Consider the following 22,358-nt stretch of genomic DNA (forward strand, 5'->3'; position numbering starts at 1 on the left):
TGGTGGCCATAAATATGTGCCTTTGTTTTGGATGCTGTTGTCTGGTTTTTCCATTTTGTTGGGGCTGTGGAGATGGTTGGAGAGAGATGTTGCTGGAGTTCCTCTCCCTGAACCACCAAGAAAATTCTGGCCCAGCGTGTTAACATTGCCCACCAAAGCAGGCTTCTGAGAAGTGTCTGCTCTTGGTTTCCAAGACTAGGAAAGAGACCTATGAGCCTTCTCGAGCCTACATTTACACATCCCAAGAGGAATTTCTTATCCTTACCCTAAAAATACCATCTGGCCATATGTTTGAATGGTGACTCTTTGTTGTGAGTTTTGGATATACATCCAACATTAAATGGTGCCCTGACGTCATTTAGTGGTTGCATTCTTTAAAAACCCTTTCCATCTTCCTGGTAACTTGGGTGATCCTCTGGAAAAGATCATGCATAACATTGTGATGTCCCAAGTGTAAGACACAATTTATGGGCAGGATCATCACAAATAGTGAAGTATGTCTCCCTGGCACCTGCTAACATCCAGACAGGGCTAACTGCCATTGGTGCCTCTCTCCCTGCTCTCATCCATGGCTGGCTTTCCCGATGTCCACTCAGCTTCTTATTTTTCTTTCAGCATTCAGTTTTCCATACCCCTCCCACCCATTGATATCTGTGTCTCAGATTAATTTTCGCCAGATGTGAGTGTTTGGACTTCTCCAAGATTTGTTACTTTCCTTCCACGTTCTTAACCTTCTTCAGGCCATTTGTGTGATTTCTCTGACCTCACTGGTGTTTCCAACACCTCCCAAATTAGTGTCATCTGTGACTTTCCTTCACATACTCTTTTCTCCCCTTTACAGATCATTAATAAAGACGTTAAACAAGATCAGACCAGCACCGCACTGTGGAGCAAATGACAAAGGGGTGGGAGAGGCCGAGTGTTCCCTGTGCGCCAGCCCTGGCACAGGAAGGATGTAATGTAATGCAACAACACTCCGCTAGACGCCTCCCGCCTCTGGCCCACAGTCATTTATCACCACTGTTTGTTTATGATTTCTCAGCCAGACTTCAGGTCCTGAGAGTGTGGTCATATCCAAGCCAACATGCATTGCTTTGCCATGTAACCATTACAAGCTCCAGAAAAACCCAGAAGAACTTATTTTTTGCACTCGATTCTGCTTGAAAGCTTCTAGCCCTGCCCCCAAGTCCATCCTATTTGAGAGCAGAAAGAGGTGGACTGAGACATTATTACCCTTTTCTCTCTTCCAATTCATCAGCTCACAGTTGTTTGTTAAATATCTGTTGGCTTTTCACGTTACTCACTAGATTTTTCTTTTAGCTGAAAGAAACCCTCTGCTAGAAACATGGACTAATTCATAGTCTCTAGTAATAAAACCTACCTTTGCTATACTCAGGTGTCACTAAAATCAAAGGTAACTGAAGAGGGTGTGTTTTTAGGGTAAACGGACTTTAAGACCTGCCAGAAAATGTGTAGCTGGCTTACATAGCTATGGTCATAGGAATAGATTTCTCCTTTTGACTTTTCTTTCTTCTGTTTTTTATCTTACCCCCCAAATTCATCAATTCCACAATATCAACTACTTTCTTCAGTTGGCAAAGAGAGTCCACTCTCCCAAGTCCAGGAGTGATAATAATAGTGATATTCTAATGAGGACTGAGCCTTCACCATGCACCAGACACAGTGAGGCACTTTACTTGCCTCATCTCATCTCATCCTCACCACAGCCCCGTCAAGTGTGCACAACCTTCTCCAAATGAAGAAATACAGGGGCAGAGACAGAAGGACACTTACCCAAGGTCCCCCAGCCAAGTAGTGCTGGAGCCAGGGTCCAAACTCAGGCCTCATCGAATCCAGAGGCCACATTATGAGTAACCTTACCACACTGTTACCCAGCCTGCTATAGATACGTGGTTCTTCACCTTTTCTGAGTCACCGGCCCCTATGAATATCTGTTGAGGATCATAGATACTCTCTCTCCTGGGGGATGCAAACACGCCCACATCAAAGTCAGCTAACCATGCCAAGGGTTTTGCAGACCCTTGGGGGTTCATGGACACCAGCTTAAGAATCTGTGTACTACTCTAAATTCCTCCAGGGTAGGAACTGTACTTTGTTCACAACCTCAACTCCAGTATTGAGATGAAGAAATATTTTCTGAATGAATTATTGATTACAAGGACTTTGGGTAGAACATTCAAGCTGTAGCTCTGAACAATAGCTCTACGAGCTTGAACAGAAGATATAAATAGTCAGATATCTTCCAGAGAAGCAAGGAAGCCAAAAAAAGAAGGAAGTGGAGGAAAAGAAAGCAAAAATATCTCACTTTGCCCAGGAATCAATTCTGCAATTGGAATAGGCAGAGCCTTTGTCATGGTGTAGCTACTACATCTTGTAGCTACTTCTGGTTACTTCTCATCTTAATTCCTGAAAACAGATTATTGAAAGCTTCTTCTGCAGGAAATAATATACTCAGAATTTCAAGATGGGAAGCCAATTGTCATCAGCAGCCAAAACCTCATGAGGCACACCTTAACTGGCAGAATTCCTGATGCCTGGGGATCTCAGGGGGACTGCAAGAGCCAACAGCATCTTCTTTCTCTCTCTAGGTCCTTTTCAATCTTCCAAAACTTTGGGAGCTCGGTTTTTCTATAGACCACTATGCCACACATCTCTGTCTCCCTATTCTATGATTGCTGATTTTTCTTTGCAATCTTTGATAGTCAAGTTCTCTCCTTTTCTTTAAGAGTCAGAGGAGCCACACACTCTGGAAGTTTGACTTTAGCTATGCTTTAAACCTGACAGCCTGCATGTCACCGCGATGAGAGATCAAAGATTATCTTGTTGATATACAGGCAAATGGAAAAGGAGATCAAAAGCCTGTCTCTTGGCCAGTCTGACTGGACATCTGGGGAAAATAGAACTCTGGATTCCTACTCAGCCCCCACTCTCCAACAATGGCCTGCCCCCGCTTTGACACCCAAGGTAGAAATCTAGAGGCATTCTCGATTTGGAATTTTCTCTTACCTCACCATTCAAGTCCTACTGGTTTCACTTCCTAGTCTCATCTCCAATTTATCCACTTGTCTGCATCTCCTCCACTGCTCCCCTGGGTCAGCACCATCAATTCTCTCACAAATGATGGAATAGCCCCTACTTCTGCTCTTCCTGCCATGACAATTCATCCTTTGTACAGCAGCCAGGGTTGTTCTACAACATAAATCAAATCACGTCATGTTCCTGCTTAAGAGCCTCTAATTTTTTTTTCATTTTTCTTAGGCTAAAAACCAAACTCTCTACCTTGGCCTAAAAGGCCCTATATGATCTGGTCCCATTCCACTTCTTCATCTTCATCTCACTGTCTTATTCTCCACTCAGAGTTATGGTCTTCGAGCTCTTTCAGCCCATAAAGCTCTTTCCCACCTTCAGCCCTTTGCACACCTGCCTGATACCACCTCCCAAACACAATCCTGGCATGGATACCCCCAGACTCTCCTCCTTTTAAGACTTGGCATAAAACTCACTTCCTTGGAGACATGCTTGCTGAACATCATTTCTGGGCAGATTAACAAGTAGGTTCCTCTTATTAATCTTGATATCTTCATGGTTTCCATAAAAGCAATGATCAAAATGTATAAGGTTTCCATTCATATGTTTAATTCTTTATGGTCTGTTTCCCTCAACTAGATTGTAAGATCCACAGGGTAGCAACCATGTCTACCTTACTCATCATTGTTTTCTCAGCATCTAACCAAGAATTTAACCGTTTGATGAAAGAAGGATGAATAAGTGAAAAATGATTGAATGAATGGATAAAAGAATGAACGAAAGTAAAGACTTAGCAGCCAACGGCACAAGAAGGAGATACATCAGATCCTCAGTCATAGGAAATATAGGTTGAATTAAAAACACTAGTTGGTATACCTGTCCAGGAAGTATAAAAGGAAACCTCCACTTTGCAGAGAAACCAGGACTTCGGTTGAGGCGACTGAAAGCCCAGGGCTCCTTCCACAACTTCTTTTCCAGCACCTGAATTTCTCTTGCCCTAGGATGAGCATAGGCCTAGTTTCTAGACCTTTTCTACTAAGAGAAGGCAAGGAAGGTATAAACTTTCCAGCCATAACAAAATATCTCCTTCTTCACTCTTCCTGAGAGGAGGCATAGTGGGGATTTCCACCAGCCTTTGAGGACTGCTTCTATGTGTGAAAAACCCCTTCCTCGTGTCTAAGTGCTCTGTGATTCATACTTGCACTCACCATAACACTGTCCACGTGCTGATGCCATGGAGCTACAATTCTCCATTTTGAACAGGATGCATCTACTAGCATCACTGCCTCTTGCCAAAGCTGTTAATGCCCACATCTCTATTTTTATGAACCAAGTCCTAAAGATTTGCATATGTTTTCAATCTAAAAAGACTTATTCCTTTCTAGTGGTTTAAGAAATAAAAATGATCCTGTGTTCTGTCTGCTCAGTTACAAGAGTTCACAGTAAAAGCTGAAACATTCACATGTCAAGGCAGATGTGGCACTAGACCTCACAGGTGCCTTGATTTGGTCCCTCACTGCCCCACCTCACTGAATGTCCACAAATCAAAGTGCCTCTTGGGGGTCCAAGAAAAGCACCTCCATTTTGCTACATCGAGAGGATTTTTCTGAAGGAAAGTAATGGAGAATTAAGCAGCTGCTTTTTCTGTATTTTGCAAAGCAAGACAGAAAATGTAGTAAGGGCTCCAGGACCACATTTTCACAATCAAAAGCGGGGGGGTGAGAGGACAGTGGATGAATACGCATTACAGGGATGCCCATGAGGGCAACGATTTGCTGGAAACGTTATCCCATGGAGTCTCTGTGAGAAAACCAGAACAATAAGTCAGGCCAAAGGAAAATTCTAGACATAAGAAAACAGGAGTGGGGATGAGCCAATAGAGAAGGGAGTAGAGAAAAGTTGGAGACAGAGTATATGGTGGATCTAAGCAGCACCAACTACATAATTTGTGAGGCCCAGTGCAAAATGAAAGGGTGGGGGCCCTTGTTCAAAAATTACTAAGAATTTCAAGACAGTGACGGCGGAGCATTAAACCAAGAGTGGAGCCCTTCTAAGCTCAGGGTTCTGCAGATTGCACAGGTCATACGCTGATACACAGGCCTGGGTGTGAGGGTTAAGGGAAAAGGCTAGCTCTAGGGGCTGCTAAAACTCTTCAGAAAAGCGAACCTTGCCCAGTTCACTTTGCTCTCAGAAAACACCACCCTTGCATGATCACGGAGAGACAAATAAATCAGGCCTGGTCTAGTATCTAGAAGTGGCAAAAAGGGGAGGAGCTGTCAGGGTTGTTACGTTAATTCCAATTTGTTATAATTTCTGGAGCAACTTTTCTTAAATTATGATTCATTTCAGCACCAAAACACCAGATTCAAGTCAAGGCCTTCTGATGCTATTATAAGCATATTACTGATGCCTAGTAAAATAACTTCTTGTAATGTTTCTTTTATAAGGGCCATAAATCAAAATATTCAAAACAGTTAATTTTTAATGTGCCACTATTATCCATCTTTAGTTATAAATTTAATGTCTCCTTAGGCCCTACAGATTATAACACGACTCAAAACATGCAACGGCTGTTCAAAAATAGAAGGTTTCCCCAGGATCTCATTATTTAAATCCTTAAGATATGGTTTTAAAAGCCTGAGGATATCTGAGCAAACTTGTTTAAAGGAGTCATAAAGAAAGATAAGTAGTTTTTCTCAGAAGCCTATAAAATTTATTACAACATATTAAAGTAGGATTATATATTGACTAACTTTTAGAAGACATTTGTTTTCTGGGGTACACAGTGTTTTCGGAAATTCGTGGAGGAATAAAGGGGGTAGGGGTTTATTTAACACCATTGTCCCAATTTGCCTTAAACAAAGCAAGGCTTTCTATGGGCCTTGGCACCAATTTCACCCTGAGGATGACAACGAGGTTCCTATCACAGGGGATGGCAGGGTGGATGTCATGAATCTTGCGAAAGAGTAATAAAAATCTTTATTATTCAGGAGGAGACACAAATGCAGCCCAGCGCCTTAACATTTATGATGGCAGAAGAAGCAGCTTCATAGAAGAGCCCCATGTAGGACCTACACTTCTCAAGATAAGCCCCAAACTCATAGAACCTTCCTTTGCCTATCTAGTCCACGCATGTTGTGGTTTCACGTTTGCTTTCTTTTTTTTTTGTGAGGAAGATCAGCCCTCAGCTAACATCCGATGCTGATCCTCCTCCTTTTTTTTTTTTTTTTGCCGAGGAAGATTGGCCCTGAGCTAACATCTGTGCCCATCTTCCTCTACTTTATATGGGATGCCACCATAGCATGGCGTGACAAGCGGTATGTCCGTGCACGCCTGGGATCCGATCCCGTGAATCCTGGGCTGCCAAAGCAGAGCACGCACACTTAACCGCTTGAGCCACGGGGTCGGCCCCTCATGTTTGCTTTTTAACATTATAAAACCTTTACTTCTCATGTAATGTTGTTTTAGGTCAATTTATGCTTTTATTAGCTTTTCTGTTTGAGTAAAGATGATATTTCTCTTAAAGTTTTCCCTAGATAGGGAGAGAGTCTCCCAGACAGAACTTTAGGAATTTCTCTGGTTTTCTCACCTCCTCATACTGACAAGCTTCCCTTTGGAACCACTTTGCATCTGGAAGAGTTCATTCCAGTGTTGTTTTTCCCTTTACCCAGGAAAGGGAAAAGAGAGGAGATAAATGATGTAATCAGGATGTAGATTTTACTGGCAGCAAATGGATCCAGGAGGTGTTACATCTTTACTACTCGGAAAGATATTGTGTCTGAAAATCAAACCCCTGTGTATTCCCTGCAGGACGAGAGAAAGCAATCTGACTCATTGGTGGCACCTACAATAGGTTCAACCAAGCAGTGAAACACACTAATAAAATTGTCACCCACGGGCATAACCACCAGTTATTGTTTTAAAATTCACCTGAAGCACCACTGCCATAGAATATGAAGACAAGACTTGAGGAAGGGCACACCTGCTAAGTTATCCCCCAAACTGCCCCTCTAATCACAGACCTGGTAATTCTCCAGCATTGTGACATTTCATGTTTGTCCCAGAAAAAGAACTGCACGTTGAGTACTTTTTGACCATAAAAAATCAAGATAGCACACAATCTACCACATTCCTTGTTCTGAACAAAGTGGCATATGCCATGTCATGAAGTTCAACAGCATATTCTAGGTAACCACAGGTATATTCAACTCCAGGGAGTTTGTGACTTGGTGTTCAAGTTAAATAGCCTGGCAGTATCCTGAAGAGATGTGATTCCCAGCAGCAAAAGTCACTAGAGTTCAATGTTCCATTTATAACTGTGTAGCAATTACACGTGCCACTAGATAGAACAGAAATAAAGGGTGGGTTCTTAATAGCTAAAAATCAACCTTCAAAAGCACAAAACCCTCTGAAAAATGCAATGCAAGAAATTTATAACGCAAAGCTCCATAGAAGTACAATTATAAAAAACAACAGATATAATGCCACATGAGACCTGCCAATATTAATATTTCTATTCTAATTCATTTAAAGCGGTACAGTTACCCTTTCACCATCACTATGCCTTGATCCTTGTGTTTTCTTCAGAACTGCCATAGTAGAGAGAGTACAATCCATTAAATGGGCTTCTTAGAGATGATAGTTTCAGCTCCACGAAGATACATAGTTTTATTTTCCTTATTCCTTCCCAAACATCTGACACAACCAGAAGGACGTGAGAGTCACACCACACTGGCATATCTGGTAAAAGCAAGCAGTCGGCTGAAAACCACGACTGGAGAATTGTGACAATTTCTGAGTCCACAATCATGCCTTAAAAAGTGTGTATAAATCCTAGCAAGGGCATAGTTTACATTGTAAATAACACAGAAACATTTGAATCGTGCTCAACCCAGCCCCAACAAGGCAGAGCAACAATGTGGTTGCGGGGAGGGGGAGGAGGAAGGAGGGGGCTCTTGGGGATGGTAACAGAACACAGAAGCAAACACAGGGCACAGTCACAAACATCAGCGAACACAATTGAGCACGCACACAATACAACACTAGAATGCAATTTTTAAAAGAAAAATGATATAAAAGATGGTTTCTCACCCCTCAAAACAAAACTGGAACTTTGGTTTACAGGCCCGGCTATGCCCATATGCCCTCCTCGTCATCCTGCGGCCGGCCCGGGGTAGGGAGGTGCACGGAGAGGAGGGGAGCACCGGAATGAAAGAAGAGAAGGTTAGTTACACCGTGATGCACTGGAAAGGCACACTGATCTTCACTTTGTTTTTTAATCTTAAAGAGCAAGGAAAAAAAAATCTATAGTAACTTAAGTTCCACATCACTGACTTGTCAAATACATGACTGAGTTTTGCATCTATGGCAACCCCCACACAAAAACATTCCACCCACCCAGCTCTGACTCTGTGTCAAGACTGGATTAAAAGATTAAAATTAGTCTACATTAGCAGACGATTATTTTTTTGGAAAGCATGCAATCTGAATTGCATACGCCTAAGGAGTAGATTAAACCTTTTAAGTAAGCAGAGAAGTAATTATAGTAATCAAATACCCTTAATTTCTCTTAAGCTTGAAGTATCAATAAAGGCTGAAGAAGAATTAAAAAAAAAAACTCCATCTACTTGGGTGAAACAAACTTTTGTAGCATGCGATAATTCACGTCGGTTATTTCACAAAGGCTCAAACACGCTGTGATCTTCTCGATTTGTCAGGTTCTATTTTGCTCTCAGCATAAAAGAGGATGTGCATGCCATTGAATGATTATATATTTGCATGGGATGATTATACATTTGCAATCAAATAAGTTTCAAAGAAAAGAGAGTAAACTTTCAATTCAGTAGAATGCTTGTAGAAAGGAAGTTTTGTTTAACTTAAAATTATGTTCAACTGAGGATAAATTGAAACTTATTTGGTCTGAATTCTTGTTGTTGAAAACATTTCCAGAATGGCTCTGGCCACTCCTCACTCAGTAAAGTGGCCCATAGGCAGAGAAATTAAATCTTAGAAGATAGAAGTATATCCAACATCACAAGGTCCTGTTTTGAACAAGAATTCTCACTATTTACTGCAAAGATCGAAAAAAAGTGTAGAAGACTGAGTGGTTCATATCCTGGTCTCACACATGCTTTGGGAGCTGTGTCTTTTAATAAATCTCCAATGAAACCAGGTTTCGCCATGATTTGCTTCTTTGTTTTGAAAATCAGGCACAGGAAAAAAAATAATTTGGAACATTTTCTCACTATTTGGATCTTTATTGCTTAAGTTGTAATATTTGGTTGAATCATATGAAAATGCCAATATTTGACGATTTTTTATCTAGAAAACAGCAAGTTCACGCAGTTCAGCCTAATCTTGCCAATAGGCCAAGGTGATTTTCATCTAGTCAAGGATTTAGATCTGTGGTCTGTGAACTGAGTTTTCATATAATTTGTTTCCTTTGTATTTCTGTGTATTTTATTTTACACATTTAAAAATACTATTCTGAGAAGAGGTTCAGGGAGTTCACCAGACTGCCAAAGGGGTCTATGGCCCACAAAGGGTTAAGTATCCCCAATTGATATAAGTCAATCAAGTGATTTGCACACTCTGAATTGGACAACTCAGTATGAATTTGCACTGGACAGTTTAGATAGGAATATTCTGGCAAAAAATAAGGTACAATTGATCGTTTATCTGGGTCTTCTCCTGTAAATTTACCTGTGTTTGTTTACCCCTACACAGTCTAGGTCTGTTCAAAGACCACAGATCTAATTGCTCCTGGCAATAAACCTCCCTTTTCCCTACATAACTTGGGAGATACATATCTTTACATTCATTAAACTTCCTCTCAGCTTCTGGAGAAAACCAAAGTTGATGTCCCTTTTTATGCTAATGAAGGAGAGTCTATAGCCTGGGTCCCTCCAGCTTCCATAATGTGTTTCAAGGGGTCTAGTAACCCCTTCAAATTCAATGCAGAACGTTCGGGTATGTGTATAAGTATATTTCTCCGGATGGAGGCCCTAGCTTTCATTACAAGGTTCTTGACCCCCAAAGTCTCTGCTATAGGAAAACTCTAGCACAGAGAGATGCTATGATTTACCAAAGTCACAAAACAAAATAGGAGGCTTTCTCTAAAATGCAGCCCACAGCCCCCACTAACTGCTTCCAAATGGCTATAACATCCATTTTTTGCAGACCAGTTTATTTCATTTTGCATTTAAAACCCAATAGCATGTATACATTGTTTGTTTCAAATCCATTCATAGAGGGCTTTAAATTTTAAAAAAGAAGAAAGAAAAGAGAAAAGCCACTGCCACCAAAATCTACCACTATTTTCTCAACAGTGAAATGTGGTCTAATGCAAATCACTTTCAGCAAATTAAATATATTAAAAAGTGGTAATTAATTATGATTGAAACAGACAGGAGTTGTAGCTTGAAAATATACACTGCCAATATCACTACTGTGCCTCGTCCACCACAGGAATAAAAAGGAGCTCCCAGATGTCGAGGGTTATTAAAAACCAGATGTTGAGATCGACATCTTGTACGCTGGTGAATAAAGTAAAGAAATATGACAGTCCAATATAAACTTTGCTAACATTTAACATGGCAGAAATGTGGATAAATTCCTTTAGTGAACTCAGAATATTATGCTTTTTTTTCAAGGTTTTAGTTTCTCAAGTTTAAAGTTTTTAAAAGAAAATAGAAAAGGAAGTGGTGGCCATTTCTGGTGTCTCTAATCTTCAAAGCTTAAACATGAATTGACCCTAATCACCAAGTGATCTGGGTCAGAGTGAGTGTCTGCTTGGGGAATAAAAAACAAAAATGCAGGAGCTAATCAGAGAGGGAGCTCCAAGTACTTCCAAACGTTCACAGCTGTTTGACTCCTGCGCTGCCTGCATCTCTGTATGCAAATATTCATTTGTTCAGCAACCTTAATGCACAGAAATGTAAATTTGGGGACCAAAAAATAAGAAACAGATAAATATCACTTGACCCCTAACTTCATGCCAAGTTATTTAGAAATACTTAGAGTTTTAAAATCTATCTATCAGGTCTAGGAGAGTCTGCTTCCAAATCTACTTTGCAGTAGCTTTTCTGGAGGCTGCCTGGTGTTTGTTCCCTTGCATGTCCCTCGTGTGTGATCGCCATGCCAGGAGTTGACAAAATATCCGGATGGGAAGGAAGCCTCTAGTCCATCAGTCATCCACAAGATTTTGTCCACAGCATCTGGGGATGGGAATGTCCAAGGCAGGCTGAAGCCCAGAGCACAGTGACCACAAAACACAGCAAATTTTGAAGAGTTGGGGAGGCTTAACTATCAAATAACCTCAGGATGTATCTATGGCTCCAGAGATGATATGAGGCCTTGATGGAAATCCTGCAGTCTCAGATGCTTTGTCCTAATGGGATTTTCTAAATACTGAGATAAAACAAAATTCCTCACCAGATGGGCCACTTATGGGGCTGTGCTGATGACAAGATCTAAGGGCAAAGGGACTGAGTCATCACTGACAAGACAGGAGACTTCTTGTTGTGCGGGGCATTTATTAGCCCCAGAAAGGAGCTCTGGGAAGGAACTCCGTAATCTGACATGATCAACGGCCCAGTGTAAACCTTTAATTGGTCTCTATTTTGAAGCATTAAGTACAGCCAGCAGGCAAGCCCCAGCCCATCACTGCATCTTTTTTTTTAAAACACCTGCAATTCTCTTTGAGTTGATAGCTGGCTTTTTTCTTGAAATCAGAGGACAAGGTCCTTAATGGGGGATCTTACTGTCACACCTGTCCTAGCTGGAAATGAGAGTGAAATTATGGAAGTGTCACCTTCAGATCGACCCACTGCCTCTGTGAGAACTCAGTCGGCTGTCTCTGCTAGGAAATTCAACCCTGATTCCATGTGGGAAGGGATGCAAAGAGGTTGTCCTGGTTATAACAGGGTCCAGTGTGGATACTCGCCAGACCCACTCCTACCTCTACTTCAGTTCATGGCTTTTCTGACACTTTCTGAAAACCTCAAGCCCCAGGACTCTGCAAACGTTGGCTGCACAAGTCACGAATGCAGGACCATAGTGTGGGGTTTACGACGCACCCTATGCCTGGGTTCGATCACAGCAGCTTCTCTTGGCATTTCCAACTGCAGGCTTAGCCAGAGCTGGGAAAGACAGACACATATATAGAGGATAACAATTGGCATGAGCCTGGAAAACAGGGACACCGAGCCTCCTCGGGGCACTAGTAAGTTTTCTCTCAGGATCGAGTCCAAACCTTCCCTCTGGAGACCTTCCATTAGCATCTTTCACCTCTCCTGCCTCCTACAATGCTTAGCCCTTGGATGGATGTCTTTGCTCAGGTGATGAGGTCAGGAATGGCTGCAAACTCTTATACGATTTGCATTTGTTACAGCCCATGGGGCCCATTTGCAGACAAGTTCCTCCAACAATTAAGAAAGTCCTACCCAGGTTCAGATACCTGCTTTGTGCTCTGTTTAAATATAGATGTTAGCTTATTTCTGACCTGGGCTAGAAACAAGCCTGCAGGTATGAGCACCTGCTCCAGGTTAGAGAGGGTGTGACAGCTTTCTGTATTTCTTCACTGCGTCTCACCACAGCCCCACGACGCAGGTGTCTGGAGGCTCTTTGTAAAGATGTGGAAAGGAAGGCTCAGAGAGAAAGGTCAAGTAGTTTGCTGAAGGACACCTGGCCAGGAGCTGTGGAGCCAGAGTCAAATTCCAGTCTGCCTAACCTCAAAGGTATACCCTTCTGACATGTGAGCTGTGAAGCCACAGAAAGAAGAGCTCATTTTGACCCCAGAAAGTGTTTGTTGGTTCTGCTTAGCTCAGCTCTGAAGTACTTTTGACTTTGTACTGCGCCCCTTCCAAGCTGTTGAAGGTCCTGGTTCGAGTTGGATGGTACAGCTTAGGTTGGGTCTCTCTGGTTCTTGGAAGAAAGAGAACCTCACATGCAACAGTATGTGTCCCTTATATGGGCGTATCATCAGCACCCAAACAAAGTCCCTGAAGAAAAAGGCAGCGCCTTCACTCCCTTCATACTGCCTCACAATGTCTCAGATCTGGGAACTTAAAAAACATTTCCAGGGGCTCGCCTGGTGGCGTAGTGGTTAAGTTTGTGCGCTCTGCTTCAGCCATCCAGGGTTCACAGGTTTGGATCCCGGGCACAGGCCAGTGTACCACTTATCAAGCCATGCTGTGGCGGCGTCCCATATAAAGCAGAGGAAGATGGGCACGGATGTTAGCCCAGGGCCAGTCTTCCTCAGCTAAAAGAGGAGGATTGGCAACAGATGTTAGCTCAGGGCTAATCTTCCTCACACACACGAATTCACACGTGAGTAAGTATGTAAGGCTCAGTTCTTGCTTTGCTGAATGACTCGACTCCTCTGAGAGAGAATGCTGCCTGGATTCCAGAGTTCCTTAACGTGGCCAAGATTGTGTTCATTTGTTTTCCTCCAGAATGGCTCCTTCCTCCTTCTCACTGCACCAGCTGCATCCCTAGTTTATTCTTCTAATCCCAGTAGGTGAAAGCTGAACATCGCTGGCTGAGGGGGAACATGATGGGAGATGTTCACATTTTAAAAGACACACTGGGGTGTTTCTCAAGGGAGAGGCAGAGACTGGCAGCTTGTGCAGCCTGGGTTGCTTCTTCTCAGCAAGTTCACCTCACAGGGACACTCTGAAGCAGAGCAGCTATCTGCATCCTCTTTGCCAAGCCACTGAGAACATTAGAGAGGCTTGCGGGGTGGGTGGGGGAGGCAGGGGGAGCTTTCTCCTTCACTTCTAATGCAGCATCTTTAGACACTTAATTTTTTGGACTATCATTGTGGGGCAACGTGAATGAACCCGTTTTCTATTCCTTCAAGCAAAAGTAATTCTGACAAACCAGCCTTTGATACACGGTGCCAGCCCTCTCAGCTGAAAGACACAAGATACCCAGCTGAAGATGGAAATGCTGGAAGGCTCTACATTGGCCAACAATAAGGTTTTGGAGCCCAAAGTCAACATCTGCTAAAAGCTGAGCCAGATAGCCATAAAAAAGGGGTGGGAGTGAAGACAGGCTTTATTTTTACTCCCTCGTCCATCAGTCATTAATACTTGGCTTTGTTAAACACAGTGAAAATTGTGTTTTTAACATGATTCTGGTTCTGCCTTTTCCTAGCTAGTGGGCAACCAAATCCCCTAGCCTCTTGACTCTTCGTTTCCTCAGTTGCCTCAAAAAGAAAATAGGATCATATCCTGACCCTGACACTTCATAGGGTTGCTGTGTGAACTAAATTGGAGAATGTAAATTAAACCACTTTGTAGACATTACAAATGTATACAAATGTAATTGGGCACACCATCCCTGTGGGTAGCATTTGATAGTTTGTTACTATTACAACAAATTATTTGGTATTGCACTAAGGCCAAAGGGTGTGTGTGAAAAGGATCTGATTGTGTATAAAACCATCCTTAGATATTTTAGCATCTCCAGGCTGTCCAAAGCTCGAGTTTATTCAGATCATTAACATAAAGATGCTGCAACAATTTTTAAAATGCTATTGTTCCAGAAGTGAGGTAGTTTTCAGAATTTGTGAGTGTGCAGTGTACGTCTAAAGGATGTTTCTGATTCTCTTTCCTCTGCTGTTCCATTATCTTCAGAGTGCTGCAAGAGCCTAGAGTGCGTAAGTCAAACATGATCCTTATTACTTCAGTTCAAGAAAAAAAGAGAGGCAATGGTGTTTAGCAATAGAAAATGGATTTCCCTGCTTCCAGACGTTTCAAGGTTGGCCACCCCCTTTCAATGGGGGAGCTGAAGTGCTGCCTCTTAGACAAATGTGACTGGATTAAAGCAGCAAGCTGAAAAGGAATCCACCCTCCGATGTTGCCAAGATGAGTTACATCTACAGGCTGGGGAGTGCAGGCTGTGTCTGAAAACCCCTGTTGACTCAAAAGATACTGCAACAAATCTCTTAATGAAACTCTAATACTGCAAACAAGGTTTAAAACTAAGAGGAACCAGTAAAAGGGGGGGAAAAACTTTACTCAAAATAGAGTAAGACTGCAATCTTCAATAGGCTCAATTCTCCTTGAAGGAAAAGTCCTTTTCTCACAGGAGGATCCTGATGCCTTAAGCAGCTCTGCCTTTTTCCCGTACATGAAGACCCTACCTGGCAGGGTGGATCAGACCGTGCCCTCATGTGCGGAATTAACATTATACCCAGATTAAAGAGCTTTGGCAATAACCCGTTCATCTGCAAAGCCAGCTTCCCCAGGGCTGTGTCGCCCCGCCTCCTTCCTCTCCTGGGCTTGTAATGGTTGGGTGAGCATGTAACTGCTACTAGAGGAAGGAGCAGTGAAATCCCTCCCACGACCACCGTTCAGACACTTGTCCTCATTTCCTTCCTCACCTGGGGCCTCAAAGAGAGCGAGGACAGGGTTCCTGCAGAGCTTCTGCTCTTCAAAACAAGCAAACAAACAAACTGCCGCCCTTATTTCCCCGTGGTGAGAAATCACATATCCCTTCTGGCTCACGTTTTAGTAGCTTTGGGGATTTTTGTAGTCTTTGAGGGATAAAGAAAAAAGCGACATCTGAACTATCTTTTCATCTCATGTACTTTTTTTTAATATGTTGAGTTTTAAACACAGCATCTTCCAATCTACTTGTGATAAAAGGAGTATCAGAAAAGAGTCAAGTAATCACAAGAATAAAAATTGTAACTATATGTGGTGATGAATGTTAACTTATTTTGGAAATCATTTCACAATATACACATATATCAAATCATTATGTTGTACGCCTAAAACTAATACAATGTTAAGTGTCAATTATATCTCAATTTTTAATAATTAGTTAATTAAGGGAAAACAAGAGGCAAGTGACTCACAAGATTTATTTCAAAATGCATCCCAGGATATCTTTGGCTCCAATTCTGAGAGGCCTGGCCCAAGAGTGGGAACAGCTGAAATCTCTGAGCCCTTCTTCCATCCAATAAACATCAGCCCAACAAGAGGTTTCTTCACGGGCTTTTGAATCTGAAGCCTTCCTCCCTACATGAAGCCAAAACCCAAGCCTTCTTCCAAGAAGTAGGCCATGACATTAGATTCCCAATGCAAAAAAAAGTCTATTGTCTCTTATTCGGGCAAGCTTCAGGCATGCTAGATTGGATGGAAAACTGATATTAAAAGCGTAAGACGTGTAACTTTTCTTATTAGGTTACTGTCATGGGGAACTAAAAGTTTCTGTTTTTTGGGCTGTTCTGTAACTATACTTCAGTAAGCTCTGATCGTGGTAGTTAATTTTTCTTCTATGTAGGAAACATAAAAATGTATTTACAACACACACACATATATATGTATATATTCAAACATGCACTCAGGGGAAGTTAGGGAGAGAAATTTCTAGTTAAACATGATCTTGAGAAATTCTTCCATATGTGGAAAAGTCCTCAGCTTGTCTGACATATAGTGATACACACATATATACACAAAGGACACTATGTATACATTTATCCCACGTTCATTTAACCTCAAAACATAAAATAAATTCTTTTTTTCCCCCTCCCTAAGCAAAAGCTAGGAATAACAACTCTATATACAGAATCCATCTTCTGGGGGCAACGGAGCAAGTTAAACCCCTCGTCTGTTTGTTGGAATTCAAAGGGCTGCACTTTGGCTAATCTGTGGGGAAAGTGCAAGGAGAGCAGGGCATTAATCACAAGCCCGTCCAGTGTTTCACAGAGGGGCTGAGGGCGAGTGGGGAACCCGGGGCCTTGAGTTGGCTTTCTGAGCAGTAACAGGGCCCGGGAGGGGCTGCCATGACCCTTCATTCCCCTGGTGGACAGTGAGACTTCACCAACTCCTGTTGACCAAATATAAAATGCAAGCCCCTGGGAGGAAGAGGTGGAGAAAAGCAGGAGGGGGTTACCAGACAAATGTGGGGACAATAAACACATGGGGCTTGGAAATATTGTCAACCTGCCTCTGGCCACCATCTCAATGAGCACCTGAGTGTAGACATGGCTGGAAATTCCCTTCCTATGGGAATGCTCTGCAGGACACTGACTGATTCTATCTGGGAGCAGGTACCCAAGGCTCAGGTGTGTGCAGCATGGACAGAGGCGGGAGGGTGAGAGGGCAAGAACCCTGTTTCTATTTTCTGAGCTAGCTCTACCTTATGGGTCTTTTTCCTGTAAGAGGAGGGGAGACGGGACATGTTTTTGGACCAGAAATCTCAAAATCAAGGTAGCAAGTGTTGCAGCCTCTTTGAAGCAGAATATAGGTGCAGTCAGCATGGGTGGGATCATTGGATTATATCTTAAAATATAATCTGTATATCTGTCCCATGACCACTAGTTGGAAAAGATGGCCAAGTCTAAGGCTGGGTTCTTTAGTTATTTGATGGCTTATGGGAAAATGATATGTATTTCAAGCAGAATTCTATGGAAATTTTCAGCAGAAAATGGAAGTGGATATTCAGTACTCTGAAACATGTCCAGTGGTACAAACTCATATCTCACTGAGAGCCAACATGTGCCAGGACCACAGACTAACCAGGAGCAACAGACAAAGGACCAATGATCACTATTTACGTCTGTAGACAGATTCTGGAAATTGCCAACTGGAGTGGGTAATATTTAGGACTAGGGCAATCAATTGTCTAGGAATAGATTATCAGAGTGGACATCCTAAAGTTAAGGATGCAAAATGGAAAACCCATCTTCTGCCACAGTTAGGTCACTATCTGAAAGTATTCCCAGAACCCCGGCTGATCTGACGGCAGCCCCTGGCCGAGTGAAGCATCCTCTCCTTTGCTTTGGGGGCCTGGCTTGTCCCAGGCCCTGTGCATGTTGAGGCTCATGAGTGAGTGAGCAACAGAATGTTGGTCCTGGCCATCCACTGCCAAGGGCCCTCCATAACCTAGAGGGCTTTCCCTCTCTGTGCCATGCTCCCCACTCCTTGAGCCTCTCACTCTGGTGATTCCATGGCAGTGGGAGAGTTGTAAGAAGCCACATTTTCACTGACACAGGGACAACAGGAATAGAGAAGAGTAAAGAGGAACAGGTGAAATGGGAGGAGATGAAAGGAATCAAGTCACAAAACAGAAGAATGGAAATAAAGACAATGAAAATTGGGGCAAATAGAAAGAGCTGATGAGATGACATTTTAATTCGACTTTGGGAAAAAAAATCAAAACAGGATAAAATTGACTACAATTCAATGGGAAAGGGAACAGCACATTTGCATTCTAGAGAAAGTTGATATTATTTAATATATATGGTTGCATAAATACATCCATACTGACATCCAAAGAGGTTTGCCACCAACGTACAACACTCAGACTCAGGCCTTCATCTTGGGCCTGTTGATTTTCAGGTGTGACTCTGGATAATCAACAACCTCTCTGAGCTCCAGGTTCTTTATCTGTACCGTGGGGGTACTTCCATCTGCTCTTCCTATTCCCCAAAGGTACTACGGGAACAACTCATTCAGCAAATATTTACTGAGTGCTTACTGTGGACAGGTGTGAATGTGCTTTGCAATATGTAACAACGAGTATGAATATAACATAAAATTCAACCAAATTTTTCCATAATCAATTTAACAAGTATTATGCCTTCATGCTCCTGGACTCTGTAGCCCTCCTTAGAAGTAGGATATCCATAAGTAAAATGTGAAATTTAAATTTTAAATGGGATCTGAAAGTCCTTCAAGGTAGTCAAAATTCCTTGAGCTTTCCAACTCTTGTGAGTGAGCATTTCCATTCAAAGAAGGAAGGGAAGAAAGGAGAGGTGAGTTCTGGAAAGTGGTCACATATTCTGGGGTTTCTGGTCCAAAAATGTTTAGGTTTTTGCCATTTAGGCTCCCAAATATTAGAATCAGAGTGGCAGATGCTTTAACAAATGGAAATGCATTTTGCACAAAAAAGCAGTGAGATCCAGGTCCTCAAAGACCCAAGACCGAGGCACAGAATTGTGACTCCTGGATGCCCTAGGGCAGCCTGAACAAGGCCTGGCATTTTGAGTTGGCTGGAGTGTGGAGCTCACTCTGATGCTGTGCTTTTCTTATCCAGGGAGTTAGTTCATACCCGGGAGCCACTGAAAGGAGATTAATAAAATATGGCTTTTCCTGGGACAATAAAAATCATATGATGCCTGGAAAAATAAGTAAAAAGACGACATCATTGATAAGGCAAGGAAAGATGTTAATTAAAGAAAATAACAGATACTGATGATAACAGGTACAGAGGGCATTAAGAAGAAGTTGAGTTTCCACTTAGCTTTTCTAAAATCAGTCTTGGTAACTTCACTAAAAATAAAATCACTAATGCATTGCCAGTATGTTCCATTTATTCTTTGGTCTTCATTGTGTCACAAAGCTCACCGGCAGCTTGTGTCATGGGAAATATTTGTTGTCTGCCCTTGTGCCCACTTCTTGGTGTGAAAGATTTCCTAAGGCATTACTGGGACTTGCTGAATGTTCTACTTGGATATATTCAATGGCTATGGCCATCCTGAGGGTCACAGGCCACCGACTATTAACTGCTCCTTTCTCCGGTAGGAGTCTAGGCTGTTGGACTGCCATACCCCACTGACTTCTCTTACAAGTTCTCCAAATCCTCCCTTCCCCTCATCACACTCATTTTCAACCCCTGAGGGGTTGTGTATTTAAGATTATCCTTGCTTTCCTGGGTCCTCATCCTTATAATGGCTCCCTTAGTTCAGATCTATTGGGCTTTGTTGGGATAACTATTCTCAGATGCTATAGGCTTTAAAAAGGTTTCCCAAGAAATGAGAAAGAGGCATTCCCATTTTCTGCTATGCAAAGCATAGGGGAAATTGCCTCAAAACTCTGTATTCTGATGAAAAACACTGCTAGAAAGTGGATCAGCTATGTTTTAAACTAGGTAGTCCTTTTCTTCACCTGATACTCTGAGAACAGTATTTCTCAGAGCACAGATGTCACTAGAAAAGAAAAAATAATTCTATGATCAAATAAGTCTGGGAAATGCTGGATTAAATAAAATTGGAGCACTTTCTTTCTTAAATGACTTTTTAGATCCTTTGATCTGCTAATTGCACCAAGGCTCTCCAAGATTGAGTTATGATATGCAGCACTTTCCCAAAATTCTTTGCCCACTGAATCTTTGTTTCAAGACTTCCCGCATGGGACTAATGTTCTAAAAGTTACTTTGGGAAATGTTAGTCTAGACGTATAACCCTTGGATTCAGTTTCTCCCAAGGAGAGAGCAAAATCATAGAGAAGCAGAGAGGGACAGGGAAGAAATGGAAAAAGAATCTAATTCTGCAAGTACCTGGCAATACTTAAATTGAATTTCCTAAGGAAAAATGAATTTCTCTGGAAACGTAGCAAAGTGATTGATTTTTTTATATTTCTTTATTTTCATGTGTTCTGATCTCTTAATAAAGCTCAAGATTTGCAGCCCCTCTTCCAGAAGTCATTGTTGGTCAACCGTCAGGGCCACAGGAAAGTTAGGGCTGGAAGATTCATGGAAAGGGAATTAGGAATCCCTTGGAAGAGACCTCTCCCCTTTAAGTCAGTCCAGTTAACATGGGTATATTAAGGACATTTAGTTTAAATATCATCCAAATCAATCCACTATTCAGACTCTTACGTTGTCACATACTGATATAAGGCTGTCACTTTCTTCTAAGAAGCAGCTCCACTCCACACATATTCGTATATATGCTTAAACAATTATGTGTAGAGTTTGTAATCAGTTGGAAAGATTTGCCAGCCTTTCAATGACTGTTACATTCTGGGACATAGATTTATAACAACGCATATATTGTTATATGAGTTGTTGATGATTATGAATCTCAAATCTCCAGTACAGGGGAGGACATCCTTGTCCTACACCTGGAACACCTAGTCAAAACGGGCAACCAGCCCAGGGGTTCTAGCCATCTCCATCACTAGAGTTAACCTACTCATATCAGGGCTCCTTGCTTAACTCTCCTTCTTCTCTAATTGAAAGAATGCAGCAAGAGAGCCTTACACCCTTGCTGATTCCAATTTAAAACAACAAAATTATCCCTCTGGTCAAGGGTATTTCTCTTTTACAATGAACCACACTGCAGAGTAAGTTCCCAAGTCATGGGCCCATAATTAAGTTATAACTACCTTTTATCTGTCTTGTTCTGATTGACATGATCTAGAAAAGAATTGAATAAGACATCAGATGACCTAGATTTTTGTCCTAGGACTAGACAGCAAACTCCTTGAAGGCAGGGGTTCTGTCTTGTCCATCATGCTCTTCCCAAGCCCAGCATAGTGCCTGGCATGGAATATGTGTTCCAATTAGTACTAGTTGAATGAGCAAATAACCAACAGCAGGACTCTAATCAGTTCAGCTTCCTCTCAGGGCCTGGATTTCTCATCTGTAGAAGGGAATGAGGCTATCCACCTCTATGTCCATGGGTTGCTTAGAGTGGTCCCTGAGATGAAGGATGTGAAAGTGGAAGCCCATCACCATCCTCCCAACAGTAGCAATGAGAAAGGTGTATCAGAGGTCCTCATGACATGTCTTAGCCAGACACTCCTCAAGGAATGCTAACTCTTCTGGGAAGGGCACCGCCCCGCCCCCAACCGGAGCAATAATTTCTGCCCTATGAAAACCTCCAGTTCAATGGACAAACATAGGAGGGTCAACCAAGTAGGCAAGTACTCTAGTTTGTGATTAAAGATCTCTGGAAAGCAGCAAGAGACTTGATTTGTAAGAAAGATCATTCACAAGGCAGATAAGTTTGATCTGGTGCCCTGTTTCTAGCAGGGCATATTAGCATATGTGTCTCTGTGATAAAACAAGCCAGTTTGTTATCTCAGCAGGCCCTTGTGTGACCCACTCCCACAATTTGGCTCCAAATCCTTCTTTTTGCCCCTATAGCACTCTCTGTTCCTGTCTCTCTGGGGAAAAGCCCAGGGTGGCCTTCTAGCACCAATAAAACCTCACATTCACCCCTCATTGGAGAAGGTCAAGTAGCAAAGAACAAGGACTATGAAGGAGAATGAGGAGATTTAGTTAGCAAGATGCCAGGTATACTAGAGCAGATGAGTGCAGGGAGGTGGTGATGGTGGTGAGAGATGAGAATTGAATAAATAAAACCAAATCAAACCAATACCATGACATACAAGATATATCCATGACATACAAGATAATGATATAAAATTAACTATCTCTCTCCACTTTGCTGATCTCCAAATTGAGAACCATTTTTGAGAGCTAATAACATGAACTGATACCTTTCTGCACTTGGCTTCAGAAATCAAGATGTTCTGTGTGAACACCTTCTACGGTGTTGAGGTCTCTAA

At 42.2% G+C, this 22,358-nt stretch overlaps 1 protein-coding gene across 11 annotated transcripts in view; it reads right to left on the reverse strand.

Annotated features, from left to right (window-relative positions):
* Positions 1 to 22,358, reverse strand: part of ERC2 (ELKS/RAB6-interacting/CAST family member 2) — a 907,015-nt gene that overhangs the window by 161,493 nt on the left and 723,164 nt on the right. For 2 of the 11 annotated variants that reach the window (XM_058561410.1, XM_058561419.1), the window contains exon 18: positions 8,140 to 8,205. The exons of the other annotated variants lie outside the window; for them this stretch is intronic. In XM_058561410.1, coding sequence (XP_058417393.1) covers positions 8,179 to 8,205 — 27 coding nt within the window. In that variant the 3' untranslated portion in view covers positions 8,140 to 8,178. The remainder of the gene's footprint in view (positions 1 to 8,139; positions 8,206 to 22,358) is intronic. 11 annotated transcript variants of the gene reach the window in all.

This window comes from Diceros bicornis, chromosome 2 (assembly GCF_020826845.1).
Source record: "Diceros bicornis minor isolate mBicDic1 chromosome 2, mDicBic1.mat.cur, whole genome shotgun sequence".
NCBI classification, from domain to species: Eukaryota; Metazoa; Chordata; class Mammalia; order Perissodactyla; family Rhinocerotidae; genus Diceros; species Diceros bicornis.